The sequence below is a fragment of the Phacochoerus africanus genome, chromosome X, assembly GCF_016906955.1.
Source record: "Phacochoerus africanus isolate WHEZ1 chromosome X, ROS_Pafr_v1, whole genome shotgun sequence".
NCBI classification, from domain to species: domain Eukaryota; kingdom Metazoa; phylum Chordata; class Mammalia; order Artiodactyla; family Suidae; genus Phacochoerus; species Phacochoerus africanus.
The window spans coordinates 80,251,423-80,275,809 of record NC_062560.1 but is presented as its reverse complement, the minus strand read 5'-3'; the positions used below and the strand labels follow the sequence as shown (position 1 = coordinate 80,275,809).

Here is a 24,387-nt window from a genome sequence, read left to right as displayed (position 1 = left end):
ACCACTTTTTTCTACCATTTCCTATATTCACACACACACACACGTATATATATAAAACAGCATTCCTTGTTTTTTATTGACTCCCCATGAGTGTTTTTTTTTTTCCACCTGTAGCATATGGAGTCCCATTGAAGCTGCAGCTGCCACCACAGCCTACACCACGACCACACCAGTGAGGGATCCAAGCCACATCTGTGACCTATGCTGCAGCTTGCTACAAAGCCAGACCCTTAACCCACTGATTGAAGCCAGGGACTGAACCCACATCCTCATGGGGTTCTGTTTCATAACTGGCTGAGCCACAATGGGAACTCCACCCATGAGTGCTTTTAATATTTCCTTCCTCAAATCTTTACTGGAAGATTGTTTTGGCCATACTCAGAGGAAAAATGAGGGTTTTACTTCCTAGACAGTAAGCATTGCTGCTAAGTGCGAAATATGCTAGACCACCCTCTTTCTCAGTCATTACATAAAAGCCAGTGCAAATAAAATAATATTTCCTTCTGTGGCATAAATGATCACCTCTGAATCATTCCGAAGACTACAGGAAAATGTGACAGAGAGTAAGTGAGTTATTTGAAATAGACATTCTAGGGTTCCATGTTACTACTTAGAGTAGGATAGGTGATTGCTATGGCAGTAAAAAAAGACTCCAAATCTCGGTGGCTTAACACGTAACAGTTTATTTCTCACTCAAAACACTCACTACAAGTCCATCAGCTCTCCTGGGCAGGTCTCTTATAAACAGTGAGTTAAAGATCCAGATTGCATTCATACTGTTACTACAACATTTGTAGTACATTACTTTCAGGTCATCATGACAGATAAAGAGAGCTGGAGAGTCACACTGGACTTTTTACTGCTCCAGTATTGAAACGACACATCACTTCCACTTACAATTTCTCTGCAATTCCTCTGCTAGAAGTAGTCAAATGGCATTGCCTAACTACAAGGGGCTGGGAAGTGAATGGGAGCACATAGATATCTGATAAGCTGTTAATGTCATTGCCACATTCTACAAATAATATAAGCTTTTTTCATATTTTAAGGAAAAACAATTTTTGAAAAACTCTATATGGATACAAAATATCCCTTAAATATAATAGTTTTAATCAGCATATATAGACATAGTTTAGGAAACAGCTAAAGTTATGAAGCTTCAATGTAACCTAATAAGGTATTACATCTATAATGTTCTAAGAATGTTACTGGAGATTCTGGTATACGCACTGCAAAAATTTGGGGAGCCAATATGTTATTTACCAGATTTTTTTTCTTTACAATTTTACTTGTGGTTCAAGGGAGCTGACATGAAATCAGCTATTAAAAAAATAGCTATTGATTCTCTCCTCATGCCAAAATATTTTGTACGTATGACATTACAATTAGCACATCCTCTGTAACAGGTGTTTTTTAGACATCAATTTATAATTCATATTACTCTGATATAAAAAATGTAAAGTAAAAATAAATTTCAACTTATTTTAACACAGTGGTGAACATGAATCAGCAACAAACACGAGGCAACAAACACCAAATCTTAGAAAAGTATGAAACAGAAAAACTATAATCTCCTTAATTTAACTCCTATTTAATTCAATATTAATGCTTAAGACAACAAATTTTTAAACAGCGTACTTACTAAGATTTTGACAGTAGTTTTATGTAACAAGACATATAGCGTACTAGAGGTCTGGCACTCAACTTGCTTACAGTAAACTAGCTTCAATATGAAGGCATCAAATATTTTTTAAAAACCTTCTTTTTGCATGCTAAATATTTTACCAAGTGTGCAATTAAACAGAGTAATGAAATTAATATAGTAAGATTAAGAAATTACAAACTTGAAACTTGAATTTTAAGCATAAATCATATAAAAATGATTACTGGTTATATAGAATATCCCTGGATAATTATAACTTAATAGTATAAAACATGCAAAATATTTCAGAATCTTTATTAATCAAAAAATACCAGGGTCTATTTAAAACGATTCCCCTGCAAAGGGTATCAACGTTAATTCAAATCATGTAACACTGTAACACTAAATATTATTCAGTACTGTGGAAGTGGAGGTAAATTTCATAAAATTGGGGTCTTATTTATACTGTAAATTGCTGTCTTTCTTGTTCATTAAAGTAGCATACAACATCACCAAATAAGAAAAGAATGGCTGCCGCACAGGCAAAAATAGGATGTGTAAGGACCAAAGGCACACTATTCAGCTAGCCAAAGTGAGAGCAAACTCTTTTTTCCCCCGCAAGCCCTTTCCCCATATGAACAAAAGTTTATTAAGGAGAAAAGAAAAATAAACTAAATTTTTAATCTTCAAAAGTAAGTATTTGGAGACATCAAATAGTCATTTTTGAGCATCAATAGTTGCTTCAAAAATGTCAACTATTGTCATCTGGATAGTTCTGATTATATTTTTAAGATGTATCCAAATTAGATCTCTTGACTATTAGGGACATTTTTGGGTCAAAATTATTTATCACCTAAAACATTTTACTTTAATTCCAAACATTTTAACCACTAGTATGACAACAGGGTTTTAGTTCTCTGAGGAATTAGCCAGTGGAAGGAAAAACACACAAATGAAACAAAATCCTACATTTAAGCTGCAGGCAACAATTATGGCCCTTTCTGGCACAGTAGCATTTGACTGGCAACTCAAAAGTCTGGGAATAATTCTACTAACACAGGGAAATTCATGCATTTTGGTAAATATGCCCTAACATTCACAGTTGAAGTTTCCTTTAGACCTTGCTTTTTTTCAATAGGGACATCTTGCTTTATTTTTTTTTTTCTTGATATTATCCTGACTTGTGACTTGAACCTGACTTCTTTTTCTTCTTCTTACTATGTTTTTTGTGCTGTTTCTTCTTCTTCTTCTTTGCCTTTTCTGTTGCCTTTTCTCGATCGTCACGTTTCCTTTTCTTCTTTGCTTGCATCTCCTCTTCATAATCTGATTCTGATGAGAGCTCTGATGATAAAGGTTTATCTTCAGGATAAGTCTTCTTTCTTTTTTTGCTGAGACTTTTAATATACTTTTCTTTCTCTGTTTCATCCTTTGACTTCTTCTTTTTTACAGATTCCTTGCTCTCTGATTCAGATTCACATGTAGAGCCTTCAGATGATTTGTATGCACGGTTCTTTTTTTTCTTTCTCTTTTTTCCTTGTTTCTTCTCCTCATCCTCAGAATCTGAAGAACTGCTTGAAGAATCAGAGCTTGATGAAGAAGACGACGAAGACTGACAAGATTTCTTCTTTTTCTTTTTCTTTCTTTCCCTTTTCTTGGATGAGCTCTCATTTCCACTTAATAACTTCTCTCTGCTTTTTTCTAGTTCTTTCTTCCAATTCTCATTCATTTTTTCTTCAAATTCAGCTAATGCCTTGGAGCCTTTCTTTTTATTTTCTAATTGTTTCTTCACTTCTTCCCAGGTCGGCCTCGGTCGATTCAGATAATCTTGTATTGTTGGGCCTGCAGATTGCGAGGGGCCCCGCCATCTGGCCATTGCTATAGGATTCATATAAGCTACACGATTATCCCGCTTCCCCATGGTGCCTGATGGTTCCCAGAGCAGACTCTCAGTTGTTAAAGAGAATAAAGATAGACACCCTCCTTAAATTCTTCATCTGCTGGTATAACAAATAGGCTCCATTCTGTGAGAGAAGCAGATGGAATGATTAAAAAACATCTTTAATATAAGACAAAGTAAGCACATAAGTTTAATTGTTCACTGTCTATCACACAGTATAGTAGAAAGATTTCCAAAATCTTAGAGAAAAGATAATATACAATTTTTGCCTATTTTAGACATTGTGGTATGAATATAATATAAAGTGTTTTTTATACCTCATGTGAGGTTCTGTTATCTAAATATTTAAATAACTACTTCCTTTTGCATTGTATGATATTTACCTTTTTTTTTCTTTCTTTCATTCTGCCTAATATGGTATAAAGAGAGAAAAATTTCTATAGCTAAATTCTGTAGCAAGCAGACCTTTTCCATCTTAGGAAAGTGCATCATAAAGCATTCCACTCTTTGATAGTAACCTAGGAGTAATACCTGAACAATCCTTCACCCTCAACTCTCACATCCAATTCATTACTAAATCCTGCTGTTTAAACTCACCACAATAATAGATCTCATGTCTGTTCATTTCTATCCATATATGTTGTCATCAACATAGTCCAGGTACTGTCATCTCTCATTTGGCCTATTAATCTCTAGTATCTATTAAGGGTTTATTATATGCCAGTGAGTCCTTAGTGTTGTGCAGTGGATTATGTGATTCAGCCCCAAGACTTATTCTTTGAGGTTGGTCCTATTATTACCCCTATTACACAGATGAAGAAACAGAGGCTTAGAGATTTGAATAACTTGTGTAACATAATAAATGGCATATGGCAAAACCAGGCTCAAATCAAGGCAGCCTAATGTCAAAACTACACACCTAACACAACGCTCTATTGCCTCCTTACATCAACTTCTTAATTGATAGCCCTATTTTACCCATTCTGTCTTCCATTCCAGTCCCACATTGAAATCAGAAGGATCTTAAAATATTCCAGTAGCTTTACATTTTAATGAGAATCAAATACAAACTCCTATAAAGATCCTTTTTGGTGGATCCTCTTACTTTCATCTAGAGTTATTTACCCCTTTTCTCAACTCTATCTTTTCTGATCTTCTCTTTGATTCGGGAATGTGTAAGCTCCAGGCCAGTTTCACCTCATTTCCAGGTCTCATTTTAAATGCCAGTTTTTCTGAAAGGTAACTATTAGGTCAAACTATATAAAATCACCAATTATATAGGACAAAAAGAGTCAAATACCAGCAATTTCATATGGTTCAACCTTATATCAAAGTATGTTACCTCTGTAGCTACCTCTCATACTCATTATTTTGTACCATAGTTCCTTGTTTCTTTTATTCACAGCACTTAGAAAATCAATAATTATTTTATTTATCTATGTGGATATGTGTGTATTTGTGTGTGTACATGTCTGTGTGTATGTATCCATCACTAAATATAAGGGCCAAGAGGGTAAAGGTCATATTTGATTTGTCTTACAACACCATGGTTTTCTCAGGGCCTAACATGGCATATGTCCCACACTCAATAAATATGTGCAAAATAATAAACAAATAAATGACTGTATTGATAACTCTGTGAGAGAGGGACATCCAGAGAAGCCTCTTGGGGTTTGTGACGTCAGTATAGGGTTTTGAAGGATAAATAGGAGTTCACCCAGGAAATGGGGAAATGAAGGACATTCTAGGCAGAGGAAACAGTATGTAAAAAACCTGAGAGATCTGAAGGAGCACTATGTATTTAGTGTTGACGGAGCCTAAAGTGTTAAGAGGGAACTGGTAGGAGGTGAGGCTGCATATGAAGTAAGTAGCTTGACCATCAGGCCTTCTTAGGTTATTTTAACATTTTGGATTTTGTCTTATAGTTGTTAGGAAGCTATCAAAGTTTGAAGAGAAAGATGATAGGACATATCACAGATTTTTCTGTCAGTCTCCATCTTGACTCTGACCCTTTAAGTCAACCTAACATACTTACTCATCATAAGCTTAATGCCACAGATTTTACCCTGATTCTTGGTAATAGTTTTCTGTGTTTGATTTTTTGTATTATCTTATTTTCCTTCCTCTTCAATTCTGCCCAGCTCCTCTTGGGTCTTTTTGTCATTTTCATTTTTAATGCTACTCTAAAGATCTGTCAAATATCATTGTTTCCAAGACTTGAACATCAAAAGCCCTTAAGGACATAGTTCACATTAAACTTGCTGGTAGTTTCTGCAACTGCACATTTAGAATAGCATAATCCATTCTAATTTCAGCTCCTTGAGACCTAGTCCTGATATCATCTAGAAAGAAGCAAAGACCAGTTCACAAAGGATTTGGATGTGATATTGAGGTTGGAATTTATTCTAAGGGACTTAGAGTGAAGCTAATGGGGAAATATTGACTATTTTAAGCAGGAGAGTGATATGGTCACATCTGAAAATTTAAGAGAATTTCTTACAGCATGAAAGATGAAATGGAGGTAGGTAAGAATGAAGACAATGAGATTCATTCAAGTATTCATACAGATAAGAAATTAAAGAGTGTGAACTAAAATAGTGGTATTATAAATGAAAAGAGGGGGAAATATATGAGACGAGGAGACTCTACTGAAATTAATGATCAATTAGATAAAAAGGGTGAGGAAGACAAAGGAATCTCACAATTCTGGCTTGTGAGATCAGATAAAAGGCAAGGCCAATGACTGGGTAATAAAGGACATGGCATAGACTTTGAGAAAAGGTCTAGTTCAATATTGGATTCATAAAGTTTGAGGTGTTTGTGAAATGTGTAAATAGATCTACATGTTGGAAATTGGATGTATGGGTGTTAGTACTCTGAAATGCGCCCTGAGTTAGAGATATAGGATTGGCAGTCACTGAATGACATCTAAAGTCATGAGAGAAAATTAAATCACTTTGGGGAAGATTTCAAATGAAAAAAGGTTTAAGCACTGTATCCAATTAAAAAACAACACACAAGGGGTTGGGAGAGAAAGAAAAGCTTACAAAGAACACTTCAGAAAATGAACCAGAGTGGTAAGAGCTAGATGAGTATCAGTAAACAAAAAGTTGGGGAGTTCCCGTCTTGGCTCAGTGGTTGAGGAACCTGACTAGCAACCATGAGGACATGAGTTTGATCCCTGGCCTCGCTCAGTGGGTTAAGGATCTGGCGTTGCTGTGAGCTGTGGTGTAGGTCTCAGATGTGGCTCAGTTCCTGTGTTGCTGTGACTGTGGTGTAGGCTGGCAGCTACAGCTCCAATTGGACCCCTGGCCTGGGAATCTCCATAGGCCATGGGTGTGGCCCTAAAAAGACAAAAAGACCAAAAAAAAAAGAAAACAAAAAGTTGGCGTCACAGAAACACAATGGGGCGAATAAAGTTGCAAGATGAGGGCAATATTCCTCAAAGGCCAATGTTCATGAATTTCATTTGAGCAATTTTTAAATATTAAATCTGGGGGAAAAAACCTAAATGTCCATCAATAATGAACAGGTTATATGAATTATAGTATATGTATCCAATGGAATACTATATCTGCAACTTATTGTTCACTGAAAATTTCACCAAATGTAAACACTGGTTTTCTCTGTATATGAAGAGACATTATTTTCTTTTATAAGTTGTCATACAATGTTTATATTTTTTACAATGAGCAGGTATTATCTTAAAGACTAAAAAAATCGAGGAGAAAAAGATGTTATGGACAACAATATTAAATGCATCAGATTGGTCAAGTAAGATAAAATCTTAAAATGTTCATTATATTTGGCAATGAAGAAATCATTTAAGCACCTCTGCTAATGAAATTTCAATTAATTAGGGAAGAAGCCAGATGTCAGTGAGTTAAAAACTAAATGAGAGTTGAAAAATTAGAGACACAGAGTACACAGACTCATTTGAGAAGGAAAGTAAAGAGATAAGACAGTAACTATAATGAGGAATGAAGAATTAAAGAAAATGATTTTTTATTGTTTGTTTTTATTGTAGAAGAAACTTGAATATGTTCACAGGGTGACAAGGTTTAAGTAGAAAGACTTTTAAGAAGATAGGAAACAGAAGGAATAATTCTTTGTAGCAAAACCAAAGAGGAAATAGAGAGAAATCAAAGTCACAGTTAGAAGATGTCTCTTCTTGAAAGAGCAGAGGCAAAGAATAAAGCTTTTGAGTGTGGGGGCGGGAGGGGCAGTTTGGTCGGGAGGAAATCAAAGGGAGAAAGTTGAAGTATTTCTCACATAACAGCCTTCATTTTCACTCAGCGGATAGATGCCAAGGTGATCTGCTAAGATTAAAACACTTTGAGGTAGCATAAGAGTTTTGAGAACAATAATTAGAATTTGGAATAACTGCAGAGGGTAATGGGAGAGAATACTGACACCAGACAAATGTTGTGGGAGGCCCTTCGGAACTGTGGAATCTGTGTGCTCTTTTCTCAAAAGATAAAGCACATTGAGACAAAAGAAAGTAACACCAACAAAGACTCTTCCTCAAATGTATTTATTTTAAAAGTGTGGTGGCTTACTGTCTGTTTCCATTTTAAAAGAGAAACTTGATTCTATTTATCTCTGTTTATTTGTATGAAGTATGCTAATTTTGTATAAAGATCATATTCAAATTGTAACAGCCCTGCATGGTAGTCTAGGTGTTAGAACAGTTATTTGTTCATTCATTTTTACACTTCCCTGTCAATCATCTATTATGCACCGACATGTTATATGCCATGGAGATTATGGTCTAATAAAAGTAAAAGTCACTACACAAATATCAAACAAATGAGTATATAATTATAATCATGATTAGAATGATGAAGGAAAAGTATAGGATGTTATGAAAAGTGTGAGTGACCTAATATAGAGTGGAAGGTCAACTCTGAGATACTAACATATAATTAACGTATATTCTGAGACCTGATGGATAAATCAGAGCTAGCTAGATGAAGGCATCAAACAGGATAGGTGTAATAAAAGAACCAAAGTTGATTGAATACTCCAAGCAAAAGCAACACCAGATGCTAAGGCCCTGAGGTGAAAAAAAAAAAAAAAAGCCAAATACAATGCAAGTATTCACATTATTACACTGTTGTAAACCAGTCATCATAACAACTTCTTCTTAAAGGTGATTGTATCTATACCATTTTTCATTGAACATGCTTAGGTAAAAGTCATTATTAATTTAATTAAAAGCATATTTTAATATTTCATAGTGTAATTTCAATTGTATCTATTGCTAAGGCTATTTATTTATTTATTTATTTATTTTGTCTTTTTGTCATTTCTTGGGCCGCTCCCACAGCATATGGAGGTTCCCAGGCTAGGGGTCTAATCAGAGCTGTAGCTGCCAGCCTACGCCAGAGACACAGCAACACTGGATCTGAGCTGCGTCTGCGACCTACACCACAGCTCACAGCAACGCCGGATCGTTAACCCACTGAGCAAGGGCAGGGATCGAACCCGCAACCTCATGGTTCCTAGTTGGATTCATTAACCACTGCGCCATGATGGGAACTCCAGGCTAGTTTTTTAAAGAATAATTTGGAGGTTGCCAAGGACTTGTTTTTATTTTATCTCATTTTTAAAAATTTTTGTCTATGCCTGCAACATGTGGAAGTTCCCAGGCCAGGGATCAAACCTGCACCACAGCAGCAACCTAAGCCACTGCAGTGACAACGCTAGATCCTCAACCCACTGTGTCACAAGAGAACTCCCCCAAGCCTAGTTATTTTAAAAACCTGCTCTATTTTACAAATCATTTAATTTTTAGTGACATGTCTAAATGTAGGCATCATACTGTGTCTCATAGACATATGCACTTCAGCTGGAAATCCTTTCCAAAATAGTTGGCAATTGCTCTGAGACTTAACTGAAACACCTAAGTCTTTTGTAAATGTCTGGACATTTGGATGAGGCTCTTATTAAAAAAAAAAAAAAAAACTTAATGTTCCTTAATGTTCTTTGTTCCTACTAGCTAATGTAAGTTTAAGTACCATTCTACTGAAATAAATGCCTCTTTTAAAGGTATTTAAAGGCTTTAAGACAGAAATGAGTCTACTATATTATAAAATAATAATAATCTGCACATATATACTAACAATACCTTTAATTATCACGCTACATTCTGCAATTTCACATTGATGGATAATATAGAGAACGGTCGCAGCATCATCTAATTCTCAGGCCAAATAAGAGACAAAGAACGTTTATGGAGACATTTAATGATACTTGACAATTTCTTGAAAATATCTAGCTAGCTCTACCAAGTGTGTATGATATCATTTCTTCTAAATAAGACTCAAGCAACGAAACATTCTATTCTAGTTGTTAACGTGGCTGTTTTGAGGGAAAAATTATCCCTTTTACTTTGACTAGGATCAACATGATAGAAAGCTGTGCTTTGTTAAAAGCATTCACCTCAGGTGAATTCCCTCTAGCATAGCTGTGTCATGGAGCATTTGTCATTCTAGGGAAAAGGTGTAGAGTTTGAAATACAGCCTCCTCTTTTTCTGTCTACAGAACTGTCAAATGACAAGGGATCAGTCTCTAATATCTTAAGAATGATGCCAGAAAGCTTATAGCAGCAACAACACGTTGCAGGTGCAAGAGATAAAATAGAAAATAATGGTCATAAGAGGGTAGAAGTTCTAAATAGCTGTAGAATCCTGTTTGAGTATTGTTGCTTCTAGGCCCTCTCAGCAGACAGAGCTAGGAAATACATGAAATGATTTTAATACAGTCAGTCACATATTAAGTTTGAACTAAGTACCTGGCACTTGGATGACAAACATGAAATATTTAGAAATAGAATGCAGAACACTGTGTTGACTATAATGTGGCATCTAAGTGACATGACAGACTCATCATCAACAGAGTCCATGTTATAGTTACTTCCCAATTAGTAGGAATGGATCTGTCCTGTATACATTTTAGAAATTGTTTGAAAAGTCTAAGACTATTAAGAAGAGCAAGGCCCTCAGAAGAACTAGCTTTGCTCCTTTAGCACTTTGCCCTACTCAAGAAACCATGAAAAAAATAATGGTACGGTTTGTAGCGCCAGTGTCAATGTTTTAAGAAAACCTCTGTAGAAAATCATTACATACATATTGAACTCAACTATTTGCCAAGAAGGTATTTATTTTGTCAGTGCATTTGATAAGTTTTGGATACTCATTAGCGAGTTTCTTGAGTCTTCCTTGACAACAGATTTTGCCTTACAATGTGTATTTATATGTGGTAAGTCATGGAAATACATGATGTAACCAAAATGTCTTAGGAGTTCTGAAAATTCCAGTTTCTTTATTCAAGGGTTCACCTTATGGAACCGATGCTAACTGAATACTAGTTTCTTTACATCTGTGTAACATGACTCCCATGAAAATACACCACCCAAGTAAGGTTTGCCACATCTCTTCTTCCCATTTCCCAATTTCTATTTAACAGATGTCTTGTAACATGAATTTTTCTCTCTACCCATTGCTTTGGCAGATATCCTGAGTCACAGAATTTGCTAACCTGAAACTTAACATGTCACATCAGTTATTTTTATCTATTTATTATTTCATTGCCAGCAGCAGTTGTCATGCAGTACTTGGGAATACAGAAAAGTTCCATGCTAGGAAGTCAACTGTTTTTACTCAGACTCCCCTGAATCTTTTTCACTTTTTGACTGATACTGAAATAATATGCCTATATAATTGCCTGAATAAGGAACCTGAAGATCCCAGTACATTTTCTTTTTTTTTAAGATTTTAATGTTTTCCATTATAGTGGATTTATGGTGTTCTGTCAATTTCTACTGTACAGCAGTGACCCCGTCATACACACACATAAACACACATATTCTTTTTCTCACATTATCCTCCATTATGTTCAGTCACAAGTGACTAGATATAGTTCCCTGTGCCACACAACAGGATCTCATTGCTTATCCACTTCAAATGCAATAGTTTCCATCTATTAACTCCAAACTCCCAGTCCATCCAACTCCCTCCCCCTTCCACTTGGCAACCTTTCTTGATTTACTCCAAACTCAGTAACTCTAGATAACTGTTTTTCTCTATGGAAGAAGTTAAATCTAAACTCATATCCCTCAATAGCTTGGAATGAGAGCATACAGAGTACTTATGCAATTCCTTAAATCTTTTGATAAGCAGCTCTATCAAAACTATGCAATCTATTTGGCTTATCTGTTCCAAAATGTTTGAGCATTAAATTCCTCATCTTGAAAATAAATTTGATGTCCTAGAAATTAGAGGAACACCTAAAATGTTTATGGCATGCTGAAATGGAAGAAATCCTACTTTTCATCAGCCTGAACTACCAGTTTAGAAAATAAATCATGGTTCCATAAATTTATTTTGACCATAATACAATTTAAAAATGTATTTTTAATACATTTAATACATTTTCCAAAAAATGAACAGAAGGAAAAATACCTTAAAATAATGTTGACTCTACATAGCAAAAATACATAATCTGAATGTAGGTGTTTCAGTTATTCACTCAACAAATGTTTACTGTGATCCTACTATGAACCAGGTACTAGTGTTAAACAAGACAGATAAAGCCTATAACTTCATGGGATTAACATGTTGACATGTTAGAGGAAGGAGAAAACAAACAAATTTGGGCTTTATTCCAAATATGTCAGAATGAATCTAATTAAGAATTTAACAGAAAATATTGGGTGGTGGTTGAGGGTGGGAGAAATAGAGGAATAAGTTAAATGACAGAAGGAAACACAGATAAATCCAGAATGTGGGACCTTCTATAAAACAAACATCTGGTCTTTTCTAAAAATCATGAGGAAAAAGATAAAGATTGCTCTAGAACAAAATATTTAAAGAAACATAATTAAATGCCATGCATGAACTTGATTTTATTCTAGTTCAATAAAATACAGTTGTATGAGGTTTTTTTCTGGAGTGATGGAAATGTACCAAAATAACATTGTGGTTATGGCTGCACAACTTTTATAAATTTGTAGTAAACCTTTGAATCTTAAAATGAATACTTTTCATAGTGTTAAAACTACAACACGATAAAGCTGTTAAAAATGATTTTGAGGAGACATTTATGGATATCTAACATCGATAGGTGTTAGATGATACCAGGGAATTATTTTTAATTACCTTAAATGTTATAATATTGAGAGTATGAAAGAGAATGTCCTTTTTTTTTTGTCTTTTTGCTATTTCTTGGAGGGAATTATTTTTAATTAACTTAAATGTTATAATATTGAGAGTATGAAAGAGAATGTCCTTTTTTTTTTTTTTTTGTCTTTTTGCTATTTCTTGGAGGTTCCCAGGCTAGGGGTCTAATCGGAGCTGCAGCCACCGGCCTATGCCAGAACCACAGCAACGTGGGATCCGAGCCGCGTCTGCAACCTACACCACAGCTCACGGCAACGCCAGATCGTTAACCCACTGAGTAAGGCCAGGGACCGAACCCGCAACCTCATGGTTCCTAGTCGGATTCGTTAACCACTGCGCCATGATGGGAACTCCGAGAATGTCCTTCTTTTTAGGAGATGCAAGCTGAAAACAATGCATATGAAACATCATGAGGTCTGTTACTTACTTTTAAATTGTACAGCAAAACAAAGAAAGCAAAGAAAAGAAAATGATAAAAGTTCTGGGCTCTAGGTTATAGGCATATAGGCGTTTACCACAAAAGTCTTTCAAGTTTTCTATATGCTTGAAAATTTCATAATAAAAGTTGGAAAATATATTAAAGAGAAAGAAAGAGAGCCACTGGAGAACATTAAGTGATATGATCTGTTGTTTTCATCCATCTTCTTTTTTTTTTTTTTTTGTCTTTTTGCCTTTTCTAGGGCCACTCCTGCGGCATATGGAGGTTCCCAGGCTATGGGTCTAATCGGAGCTGTAGCTGCCGGCCTACACCAGAGCCACAGCAATGCCAGATCCGAGCAGCATCTGTGATCTACACCACAGCTTGGGGCAACCGGATCCTTAACCCACTGAGCAAGGCCAGGGATTGAACCCGCAACCTTTTGGTTCCTAGTTGGATTCGTTAACCAATGAGCATGACGGGAACTCCATTTTTGTCCATCTTAACAAACAAGTAGGACCTGCTTAGTATATGATTTGATCAGTTAGGCGGAAATCTTTCAGTTGCTGAGCCTGAATAAACTGAGTGAACTGGAGAATAATTGACTATGAAATGACAAACAGACTTGGCCTAATGTCCTGTCTGCAGCGGTATAAACAGTGTGTTCCACCTTTTACATTCCAGTTTTCACTGGTTTACTTTTATTGTGGCCAACACAAAAAGTCAAGGGTTGCTACGCTCTTAGCATAAAATCCAAAGATATTAACTGAGTCTAAGGGCTCCAACCTAAATAATCCTGGTCACATCTTACTCCTTCAACCTTACCTTTTGTCCCACTCATCCTCCCCTGTCTCCTCACTTCAAACTCAATGGCCTTCTTTCAGTATCACTGATATGCCATAATTCTCTCTACCTAGGGCCTTTGCATGTACTATTCTCTCTCCCTAAGTGCAACTTGAATATCATTTATTTTTAGAAGCCTTTTCTGATGTCCTTGAAAAAGTTTGGTCTGATAATTATGCTCTTATAGAAACTTGTAATTTTTCTTTTAATATTCATTGCAATGAAAATTATCTAATTTTCTGTGTAATGTTTAATGCCATTTCTGCCCACTAGATTATGAGTTCTATAAGGAAAAGATCAATGTGTATTTTGCTCACTACTGAAGCTCTCAAAAAAAACATTATCATATAAACATGTTATTGTTTCATTTAAAACCCAAAAATATCCACCTCTCTTAACTCCATGTCTTGTTTTCTTTTTTTTTTTTTTTTTGTCTTTTTGTCTTTTTGACTCTTCTGGGGCTGCTCTAATCGGAGCTGTAGCCGCTGGCCTATGCCACAGCCACAATAATGCAGGACCTGAGCCGCGTCTGCAACATACACCACAGCTCACAGCAATGCTGGATCCTTAACCCACTGAGTGAGGCCAGGAACCAGACCCGCAACCTCATGGTTCCTAGTTGGATTCATTAACCACTGCGCCACAACGGGAACTCCCCATTTGTCTTGTTTTCTGCTGTTCCACTTCTCTGTTTTTCTTTTTTACGAAAACATCTGGAAAAAGCTCTTTGTGTAGTTCTCAACTCTTCCCATTCTGTTTTGAACCCACACCCATGGAGCTTTTACCTCAACCAATCCATGGGAACATTTGTTGTCCAGGTAACTAATGACCTCCACGTCACTAAATTTAATGATCAATTCTCATTTTACTCTGCATCAATGAGCATCAGTTGACAGAATGGTTACTCCTTCCTCCTTGAAACACTTACCTCAAATAGCTTCCAAGGATATAAACATTCCGTTTTCCTCTCACTTTCCCAGCTGCTTCTTTTCTTGGACTTTTCCAGGTTCTTCCACTTTGACCAAAGTTGAGAAATGAGATAATATTTGTTAAAATCCTTGCATAAGCTGGCAGTAAGTTTTAGGTTATAGAATTAAAAGTAACAACAACAACAACAACAAATTTAACCAAATTTGAAAAGGTATGATGACAAGAAGGTTCTTTTATTCAGGCAAAATAATAACCCTCCTTAAAAGGCTACAATTGGCATTATCTCACCATTATAGCTATTTATTCAACTGTAAATATCTACTGTAAGTAACAACAGATTATTCTCTGCTTTCACACTTTTCCTACCAAATATTGGTCACCTAATGTATTCCTTTCTCCTTGCCTACTGAAACTCCACTACTCTCAAAGGAATCTGTGTTCTGAAACCCACCTTCTTTAAAGAAGATTCTGCCTCACACCTAGTCTCCTATTTTATGTTTCTATAGTACTTTCAAATTTACAAAGGAAATTAATAAAAGAGCAATATTGGCATAAATTTTATAAAACAATTTAACAACCCAAAACAATCTAAGGAATAAATTAATTTTCTACCTTCCTTGATGTCCCTAAACTCTGATGACCAAACACAAACTGAACAACATAACCATTTCTGAGAGCAGTAACAGATATTACTCTAAGACACTAACTAAAAGTGTGGTCCCATGACCCATGGGAGTCTCCTAGATCCTTTCAGGGGGTCTGCAAGGTTCTCTTTTCTCTAACTATGTCATTTGTGTGAATCCTGATTTTTTTTTCATATACCTCAACCAAAACATCATATCACTACAAATTGAATGTACAGTTTTAAGAATTACTAAGTCAGAATTAAAGAGATTTAAAATGTAAAATAATACAGCTCTGTTATTATTTTAATTTTGAAAATATAATTTTCATAAAATATTTGGTTAAAATTTAATGGTCTTATTTGTATTTTCAAATGGATTAATAAGTACTTTTACAATTTCTCAGTTTTTAGTTTTTAATACCATAAATATCAATAGTTATTATTTGTTAGATATTATTTACCACATTCTTTGGGATCCTCAGTGATTTATAATAGTGTAAAAGAATCCTGAAACCAAACGGTTTGAGAACTATTCCTCTGGGATAATGTTTCTCCAAGTATATGCGCTGACCATATGCACCAGAGCTATCTGGGATGTTTGTTAAAAGTATAGATTTCTAGACTCTATATGATACCTACTAAATCATAACTTCTAGGGTCATGAACTTTTTTTTTTTTGTAGATACTCATGTTGCAACAGAACAAAGGGTGGGGGAAAAAATGTAATTGTAATGTATACATGTAAGGATAACCTGACCCCCTTGCTGTACAGTGGGAAAATAAAAAAATTATAATAAATAAATAAATAAATAAATAAAAACGAACTTATATTTTTAACACAGCCCTCGGGTGACTCTTTTGCACACTAACGTTAGAAAAAATTTAACAGGTATATAGACTTTGGGGTCTGATAGATTCAAATTCTAGTTCAGCCATTTCCTATTTATAACCCTAGCCTATACCACCCTTGACCAACCAATTTTCTGCTCTCGCTTTCCTCTGAATCCTCTTCCAAGTGCACATCCTCAATTAAATAGGTCCTAATTTCCAGAGGAAGCTCAAAATTTTCTATGTTAAGAGGCGCTTAGGCGAAGTAATTCTTAGAGAAAGTTAGGGACTTAAAGTTGAACTTTCGTAGCATTCCGCTTTCACATAGATTGTTTCATTTGGGGCAGCTACACCTTGGCATCACCACTTACCTATTTGCTTCTACTCTTGAACAGAGAAAACCTCAGAGGATTTTATTCTCTCTTCACCTTGAAGCGGTCAGTCATTTTGTCGTCCCTTAGCCCCACCCCCAAATCGATTATCTTTACAAAGCTGTAGTTCACTTCCTCAAGGCTTGCTGTGATTTGCATACATAATTCTGACCAATCAGGGATCTGAGGCTGGTTATGATGTCATTGATTTATCCAGTTAACAGAAACCTAATAGAAATTCATGAAACTGCCCAACGGTGAATGATCACTTTAAGAACTCCAGGTTTATTTAAATACAGCAAAGTTTTCTGTAGAACAGTGTTTTTCAAGGTATCGACCACTAATGCTCAAGATCAGAATCATGTAGGTTGTTGATTTTAAAAATGCAGATTGCTATGTTTCATCCTAGACCAAACGTCAGAATTTTTGGGAGTAAGACCTATGAATTTGTAATTTTATAAATTTTCTCAGGTTATTATAGTAAAAAGTTTGAAAATCATTGTCATGAAGAAATTTCAATAAGAAATTATTAAAAATCAAAGGAAAAATAAACATATTCTATATCACCACTTGGTTCTTTTATTGATTGTGAATGTAAAATTATATACTATTCTGACAGTGCCAATAGTACCAGGATGAGGTATGCTAATTCAGGCTAAATAAAGTCACATGATATCAATGTATAAATCAGATTCCCATCCATTAGTTTATAATAGGAAATATTATAAACAAAGGGTGTTCAGTTTGATAATAGCATATCCTGAATCTATTAGAAAATACACTTACAAAACCAAATTATAATCATAAATATCTATGGTAAGCCTGGAATCATTAAAAAAAGCAGTCAGTAGATATTCTTAATGATTACTGCCTCCAGATTTAATTTGATCTACCTATCGATCTCCACCATTGGGTTGGGGACTAGAGTATTCCAATCTGATAACCAGGGCATTATCTTTCCTAGACTCTGCTGGAAACTCACAGCTAGTTCTCTGATAAGTTTTACATTATCAGCCTTATATTATGGTAATTTGAGAATAGTTTCCTGTGGTAAAGACTTTACATAGAATGGCAAGTAATCATATGAAAGATGCTCAGTATCTTATGTCACCAGGGAAATGCAAATCCATACAGCAATGCAAATCCATACAGCAACAAATACCACTATATACCTCATAGAATGGCCAAAATCCAGAACAATGACAATACCAAATGTTGGCAAGGATGTGGATCAACAGGAACACTCATACATTGCTGGTGGAAATTCAAAATGGTATAGCCACTTTGGAAGATATTTTGACAGTTTCTTACAAAACTAAACATAATCTTACTATGCTCTCCAGCAACTGCACTCCTTAGTATATATCAAAAGGAGGTGAAAACTTATGTCCACACAAAAACCCCTCATGTGGATGTTAATAGCAACTTTATTCATAGTTGCCAAATCTTAGAAGTAACCAAGATATCCTTCAGTATGTGAACAGATAAATAACTGTTGCATATCCAGACATTGGAATACTATTTATAACAAAAAAGAAATAAGCTGTCAAGCTATGAAAAGACATGAAGGAAACTTAGATGAATATTACTAAGGAAAAGAAACCATTCTGACAAGTCTGACATTCTTCAAAAGGCAAACAATGGAGACAATAAAAAACAAATAGTTGTTGTCTGAAGTGGGGCTGTAGTAGAGGAAGATGAAGAGGCAGAGCACAGAGGATTTTTAGGGCAGTGAAATATGCTGTATGATATAACAATTGTGATTATATATTATCATACATTTGTCTAAACCCATAGAATGTGCACCAGCAACAGTGAACCTTAAGGTAGAATTTGGGTGATTATATAGGTTCGTTCATCTTTGGTAAAAACAAAAAATTACACCATTCTGGTGAGTGATGTTGATAATGGGGGGACACTATGCATGTGTGGAGGACAGAGAGTATATGGAAAATATCTGTGCTTTTCTCTCAGTTTTCCTGTAAATGTAAACATGCTCTAAAAAATAGAGTCTTAAAAAAGACATTTCAAATGAAATTACTATAAATCACAAGCAGGATAATCTTCTCCAAATGATGTTCAGCCATATTGGCATTTCCATCTTTTTACATTTCTACTGCAGTTTCTTTTAATCTTTTCCTCACCTTCTAAAGAAATGAGATGACTTTGTTCAGGACTTAGGGTTTGTGGAAATATTTCAAAAGAGCAACTTGAGGGAAGCTAACCATATTACTTAAAAGTTATAAAAAATCATTATGAAATTTTATCTTAAAAGCATGAGTTATAAAAAGCAAAAACAGTAAAAATTAGTACTAAAATGCATATGTGCCAAATTGAGAAGGGCCTTGGACTTAGAAAAGGGTTCTTATGATGCATCTTTAATAATAGTTACATAACCTTAGGCTGGTCTTTTAGCCTCTGTGAATCCAGTTTTCACATTGATAAAATAAGCAAAGTTGTCTCTAAAAATAAAAATGGGTTTGGGAGAATATGAAATGAGGTAATATATGTGGAAATACTTCAAAAGGTAAATGCTACAGGCTGATGTAATTTCATATTTTTAGAATTGTTAGTGTAAAGAATTACAACAAAATCATGAAGGCAAAAACTGGCAAATTTTGAAATTAAAGTAAACCTGAGTCACACACATACATAAAAAAAATGATAAGAAGAAATAGACCAACTGAACAGAACGATCAATAGAAATGAAACTCACTATGTCATAAAAACACTCCCTACAAATAAAAGTCCAGGACCAGATGGCTTCACATGCAAATTCTACCAAACATACAAAGAAGAACTTATACCCATCCTCCTTAAAATTTTTCAAAAGGTTAAAGGAGAAGGAACACTCCCAAAGACATTCTATGACGCTACCATCACCCTCATTCCAAAACCAGACAAAGATACCACCAAAAAAGAAAACTGTAGGCCAATATCTTTGATGAATATAGACACAAAAATTCTCAACAAAATTTTAGCCAAACGAATTGAACAACATATAAAAAAGATCATACACGACCAGGTGGGATTCATCCCAGGTTCACAAGGATGGTTCAACATATGCAAATCAATCAAAGTCATACACCACATTAATGAAAGAAAAGTCAAAAACCATATGAGCATCTCAATAGATACAGAAAAAGCATTTGACAAAGTCCAACATCCATTCATGATAAAAACTCTCACCAAAGTGTATATGGAGGGAACATTCCTTAACATTATCAAAGCCATTTATGACAAACCCACAGCAAATATAATACTCAATGCAGAAAAACTGAAAGACTTCCCACTAAAATCTGGAAAAAGACAAGGATGCCCACTCTCACCACTGCTATTAAACATAGTTTTGGAAGTCTTAGCCACAGCAATTAGACAAACAAAAGAAATGAAAGGCATTCAAATTGGAAGAGAAGAGAAAAAACCTTCACTATATGCAGACGACATGATACTATACATAGAAAACCCTAAGGACTCAACACAAAAACTACTTGAACTGATCAACAAATTCAGCAAACTAGCAGGATATAAAATTAATATTCAGAAATCAGTAGCATTTCTGTATACTAAAAGCGAAGTATTAGAAAATAAATAGGAAAATGCAATACCTTTTAAAATATCACCCCAAAAAATCAAATACCTGGGAATACACCTGACCAAGGAGGCAAAGGACCTATATGCCGAGCACTATAAAACATTATCTAGGAAATTAAAGAAGATGTAAAGAAATGGAAACATATTCCATGCTCATGGGTTGGAAAAACTAATACTGTAAAAATGGCCATACTACCCAAAGCAATCTACATATTCAAAGCAATCCCTATCAAATTATCCACAACATTTTTCACAGAACTAGAACAAGCAATCCAAACATTTATATGGAACAACAAAACACCCAGAATTGCCAAAGCAATTCTGAGGAAGAAAAACCAAGCAGGAAGCATAACTCTCCCAGACCTCAAGCAATATTACAAAATCACAGTCATCAAAACAGTGTGGTACTGGTATCAAAACAGACAGACAGACCAATGGAACAGAATAGAGAACCCGGAAATAAACCCAGACACCTATGGTCAATTAATCTTTGACAAAGGAGGCAAGAACATCAAATGGGAAAAAGAAAGTCTATTCAGCAAGCACTGCTGGGAAACCTGGACAGCTGCATGCAAAGCAATGAAATTAGAACACACCCTCACACCATGCACAAAAATAAACTCAAAATGGCTGAAAGACTTAAATATAAAACAAGACACCATCAAACTCCTAGAAGAGAACATAAGCAGAACATTCTCTGACATCAACCTCATGAATATTTTCTCAGGTCAGTCTCCCAAAGCAACAGAAATAAAAGCAAAAATAAACCAATGGGACCTAATCAAACTGACAAGCTTTAGCACAGCAAAGGAAACCAAAAAGAGAACAAAATGACAACTTACAGAATAGGAGAAAATAGTTTCAAATGATGCAACTGACAAAGGCTTAATCTTTAGGATATATGAGCAACTTATACAACTCAACAGCAAAAAAGCCAACAACGCAATGGAAAAATGGGCAAAAGACCTGAAAAGACATTTCTCCAAGGAAGATGTACAGATGGCCAATAAATACATGAAAAAATGCTCAACATCCCTGATTATTAGAGAAATTCAAATCAAAATTACCATGAGATACCACCTCACACAAGTCAGAATGGCCATCATTAATAAGTCCACAAATAGCAAGTGCTGGAGGGGGTGTGAAAAAAGGGAACCCTCCTGCACTGTTGGTGGGTATGTAAACTGGTACAGCCACTATGGAGAACAGTAGGTAGGTACCTTAGAAAAGTACACATAGAACTACCATATGATCTAGCAATCCCACTCTTGGGCATATATCCGGACAAAACTTTCCTTAAAAAAGACACTTGTACCCACATGTTCATTGCAGCCCTATTCACAATAGCCAAGACATGGAAACAACCCAAATGTCCATCGACAGACGATTGGATTAGGAAAACGTGGTATATATACACAATGGAATACTACTCAGCCATAAAAAAAGAACAAAATAATGCCATTTGCAGCCACATGGATGGAACTAGAGACTCTCATCCTGAGTGAAGTAAGTCAGAAAGAGAAAGACAAATAACATAGGATATCACTCATATCTGGTACCTAATATATAGCACAAAAGAAACTTTTCACAGAAAAGAAAATCATGGACTTGGAGAATAGACTTGTGGTTGCCAGGGGGGAGGGGGAGGGAGTGGGATGGATTGGGAGCTTGGGGTTAACAGATGCAAACTATTGCTTTTGAAATGGACTAACAATGATATCCTGCTGTGTAGCACTGAGAACTATGTCTAGATACGTACAACGCAGCAGTACAATGGGAGAAAATATTATGTATACGTTCAAGTGTAACTTGGTCCCCATGCTGTACAGTGGGAAAAAAAGTGTGTTGTGGCAAATAACAATAAAAAATAAATTTAAAAAAATAAAAAATAAAAATAAAGAAAATGATAAGGTTTTAGGAAGGTGCTATAAATAATATAGATTGCTTTGCAAATGTTGTACATCAGGTATGCCCTACTTGCACACATATTATTCTTTATTCCTTTTTCTGTCCCATCCATCTTCCATACTGCCAACTCTTGTCACCTTTCTTTTAAAAAATCTGATTCAGTCACTCCCTAATGTTTATTTAGTTAAATTTGGATTCCTTAGTTTTGTAGAATGACCCTGGTCTTGACCTGCTTCTACAAACTCATCTCTCCTTAACTCTCTTCATCTTATTCTCTCTTCTTCCTTCATATATCCTGAAATCCCTATGGTTCAACCACAGAAAATACCTTACTACTCCTCAAATATTCTAGTATCCTTCCTAACTCCTTGACTTTGTATAAACATGTTGTTTCCTTTGCCTATAATACCTTTCCTTTAATCACCAATGTTCCAGCTCCTCCTTAGCAGGAAACAATTTCTTTCTCCCTTAGATTCCCATGGCATGTTTTCTAATACATTCAGCCAATATTTACTGACCGCTTACTATGTGCCCATAACTGTGCTAAAAAATGTTGTTGACATTACAGTACAATCATGGTCCTTAAACTCGTGGATTTTAGGAATACTCATGTTAGACAAATAACCTACAAATAACTTTATATTTAAAACTGTGACAGTGTTATAAAGAAAATGCACAGGGTTTGATGATAGCACATAACTAGTACTTAGTCAATGGAATCAGGGAAGACCTCTCTTTGAAAGTGGGATTTAAAATAGGACCTGAAAGATGAATAATCATTAAATAGGTAAAGAAGATGAGGGCCAAATCAAAGCAGAAGGAAAAACACATTTGAAGGTACAGAGGCAGGAATGAGCTTAGGTCCTTCAAGAAACAATAGGCCAACATGACTGGAGGCCAATGAATAATGGTGATGGTGGCATGAGATTATGCTGAGGAAATGGACAAGAACATGATTATTGAAGGACCTTATAGGCAATCATAAAGATTTTGAATTTTTCCCAAAAACTCATAGGAAGAGTTTTAAATAGAGGAGAAAGACATGCTCATATTTGTATTTTAGAAAAATCATCCTATTATGCGGAAAATAGATAGGAGATAAGTAAGATTAGATACAGAAGGAATGTTAATCTAGGTGAGAAATGATGGTTAGTTGGACTAAATTGGGGCTAGAATGCCACAGAACTTGAATAACACCCATAACTGCTTACCATACTGTACATCAAGTGTGGAATCACTGAAAAGTTTAAGCAGGGAAGTGATATAATTGTATTTTCATTTTTTTAAAGATCACTTTACCCCGTATATGGAAAAATAATATTAGTGGTCTAAGAAGGAATACAGGGTGATGAATTAGAAGGTAGCCATCGTATGATATTTTAGATGGGCTGGTGGCAGCAGATGAAGGTCATCTGGACTAGGGTGTCGGCACTAGAGTAGAAGGCAAATGAGCAGATATGAGATATTGTTTTGAAGGTAGAGCCAAGAGGAATTGGTTTCTTATCAGATATAAGGTAAGGGAGAAAAATACACCTAGGATGTGAGTGTATATTTTTAGCCACAACTGCAGCACATAGAAGTTCCCAGGCCAGGGATTGAACTTCCACCAGAGCAGTGGCAACGATGGAAGGATCCTTAACCTGCTGCACCACAAGGGAACTCTAGACTTTGAAAACAAACTTAGAGGGGCTTGGAATTGGCATATGCACACTGTGATATATGGAATGATTAGCCAACAGGGACCTGCTCTATAGCACAGGGAACTCTACCAATGTTCAGTGATAATCTATGTAGAAGATGAATCTGAAAAAGAATAGATGTGTGTACATATATAACTGAATCACTTTTCTGTACAGCAGAAATTATCACAACATTGTGAATCGACTATACTTCAAAAAATTTTAAAGATGAGAAACAAAAACAAAAAAGCGACAACAAAAAAAATCAAGGGTAATTACCAAGTATCTAGAGCTTGGCAGACAAAGGTACCATTTATTGAGATGGGGTCACTGAAGAAGACTAGTGGAGTTCCTTTCTGGATCAATGGGTCAAGGATCCAGTGTTGTCACTGCTGTGGCTCTGGTTATAGCTCAGGCAAAGTTTCAATCCCTGGCCTTGTAACTTTCACATGCCACATGTGTGGCAAACA

General features: G+C 35.5%; 1 protein-coding gene across 2 annotated transcripts in view; it reads right to left on the bottom strand.

The window, feature by feature from the left end:
• Positions 1–1,925: 1,925 nt before the first annotated feature.
• FAM133A (family with sequence similarity 133 member A) overlaps positions 1,926–24,387 on the bottom strand; it is a 37,179-nt gene continuing 14,717 nt past the window's right edge. For both annotated transcript variants that reach the window (XM_047765543.1, XM_047765545.1), the window contains exons 3-4: positions 14,911–14,997; positions 1,926–3,663 (exon numbers count right to left, since the gene is read on the bottom strand). In XM_047765543.1, coding sequence (XP_047621499.1) covers positions 2,814–3,560 — 747 coding nt within the window. In that variant the 5' untranslated portion in view covers positions 3,561–3,663; positions 14,911–14,997 and the 3' untranslated portion in view covers positions 1,926–2,813. The remainder of the gene's footprint in view (positions 3,664–14,910; positions 14,998–24,387) is intronic.